This window comes from Phaethon lepturus, unplaced genomic scaffold (genome assembly GCF_000687285.1).
Source record: "Phaethon lepturus isolate BGI_N335 unplaced genomic scaffold, ASM68728v1 scaffold40079, whole genome shotgun sequence".
NCBI lineage: Eukaryota > Metazoa > Chordata > Aves > Phaethontiformes > Phaethontidae > Phaethon > Phaethon lepturus.
Window position 1 is genome coordinate 1 of NW_010562026.1, and position 1,568 is coordinate 1,568.

A 1,568-nucleotide genomic window follows, 5' to 3' on the forward strand; every position below is an offset into this window, starting at 1 on the left:
ACCCCCGAGCTGGCTGCTGCGTGCCCGGGGGCTGCTTGGTCTGCTCACCGTAGCAGAAAGCGATGCCCAGGCACATGAAGAGGGCGACGATGATCAGCCCGAAGCCAGTGCTGTACGTGTCAATGAGGGTGAACCAGAAGATGCCGCCCTGTGAGGTGATGAGGGACGGGGTCAGCACGGCTCGGGGCAGCAGGGCGCACACCGGGCACCCCATGGCATGGACACCATCGATGCCAGGGCACATGCATGGCCCGCCGTCCTCCCATCTGAGGGCTTGTGCAGAGATTGGAGGGGAGAAGAGGCCATTCCCCATCCTCCACCCTAGCACTACCCTGAGGGTGCTGGGTGCCAATGGATGGGGGTGCAGGGGGCCCCATACCTGGGTGACCAGCAGGAGCCCCAGCAGGTAGAAGGAGGTGCAGATAGCGCCCAGCAACGCTGTCTTCCTCTGCCAGTCACGCAGGGCTGGGAACTCGTCCAGGATGGCTGTGGTGATGCCCTCGATGTTCCCAAACTGAGGGACAGGGGATGTCAGTGGGGGATGTCCTGGTCCCTGCCTCCCCCGGGCTGCGTGCAGGGGATGGTCCTTGCCGAAGGGACTTTGCAGGGCACTGTCCCTATGCTCATCCCCGTCCCTGTGACACCTGGGCACATGGAGAAACCCCTGCCTTGTGCCAGTGGGACGTGGCTACATCCCCCCCTGCCACTCCAAGTGACAGTCCCACATGCATGGGCCATGCATCCCCCCTACCCCGGCACCGTCCTCATGCTCCTGGCCCGTGCACGTCATGCCATCTGCATGTCTGACACAGGGTGTACCTGGCACCCCAAGGCCAGGCACGGGGCAAGACATGGGGCTGCCTGAGGAGACAATCACCAAAGTGTCCACTCCCAGCGTGAAGAGCATCAGGAAGAAGAGGATGGACCAGAACGGGGAGCCGGGCAGTCGGGAGAGGGCTTCGGGGTACGCCACGAACGCCAGCCCGGGGCCTGCGGGGTGAGGTGAAGGGAAGTGTGAAAGGACACCACGGCCAAGCCCAGCAAGCTGGTAGCCAGGCTGGGTGTGAGCTCGGCTGCAGCTCCATGGCCCCATCCCTGCGCAGGGCACCAGGATGTACCCCGGCACAGGATGGCACGTGTTCCCCCTCCCTGAGCCCACACCTGAGTCTGTGACACTGCCCACGGGAACTTGTTTCCTCCAGGCCATGTGCCCCAGTGCCGAGAAGATCGCGAAGCCGGCGAAGAAGCTGGTGCAGCAGTTCCCGATGGTGATAACCAAGGTGTCCCTGCCAGGGAGGGTGTCACAGCCCCACGCCCATGGGGTGAGGATGCAGATGGGGGCATTCTGATGGGCTGTGGTGCTCAGACCTCCCCAGCTGCAACCCGGGGCCTGCAACCCGGGCCTGCCCCGACAGCCCGTACCCCCTGAGCCCCCCATGCCCCGGCCCTGCTCACTGGATGACGTTGTTGTCAAACTTCTTGTAGGAGGCCATGGAGAGCAGACCCCCGAACCCGATGCCCAGGGAGTAGAAGACCTGTGAGGCTGCGTTGCTCCACACCTGGGGGAC

General features: G+C 64.3%; 1 protein-coding gene across 1 annotated transcript in view; it reads right to left on the reverse strand.

Moving 5' to 3' along the window:
* Positions 1-48: 48 nt before the first annotated feature.
* Positions 49-1,568, reverse strand: part of LOC104626277 (sodium-dependent proline transporter-like) — a gene marked incomplete at both ends in the record, with an annotated part of 2,220 nt that continues 700 nt past the window's right edge. Inside the window, 5 exons of the mRNA XM_010294156.1 lie at positions 49-148; positions 380-514; positions 878-990; positions 1,162-1,286; positions 1,456-1,559. Of these exons, the coding sequence (XP_010292458.1) occupies positions 49-148; positions 380-514; positions 878-990; positions 1,162-1,286; positions 1,456-1,559 (577 nt within the window). The remainder of the gene's footprint in view (positions 149-379; positions 515-877; positions 991-1,161; positions 1,287-1,455; positions 1,560-1,568) is intronic.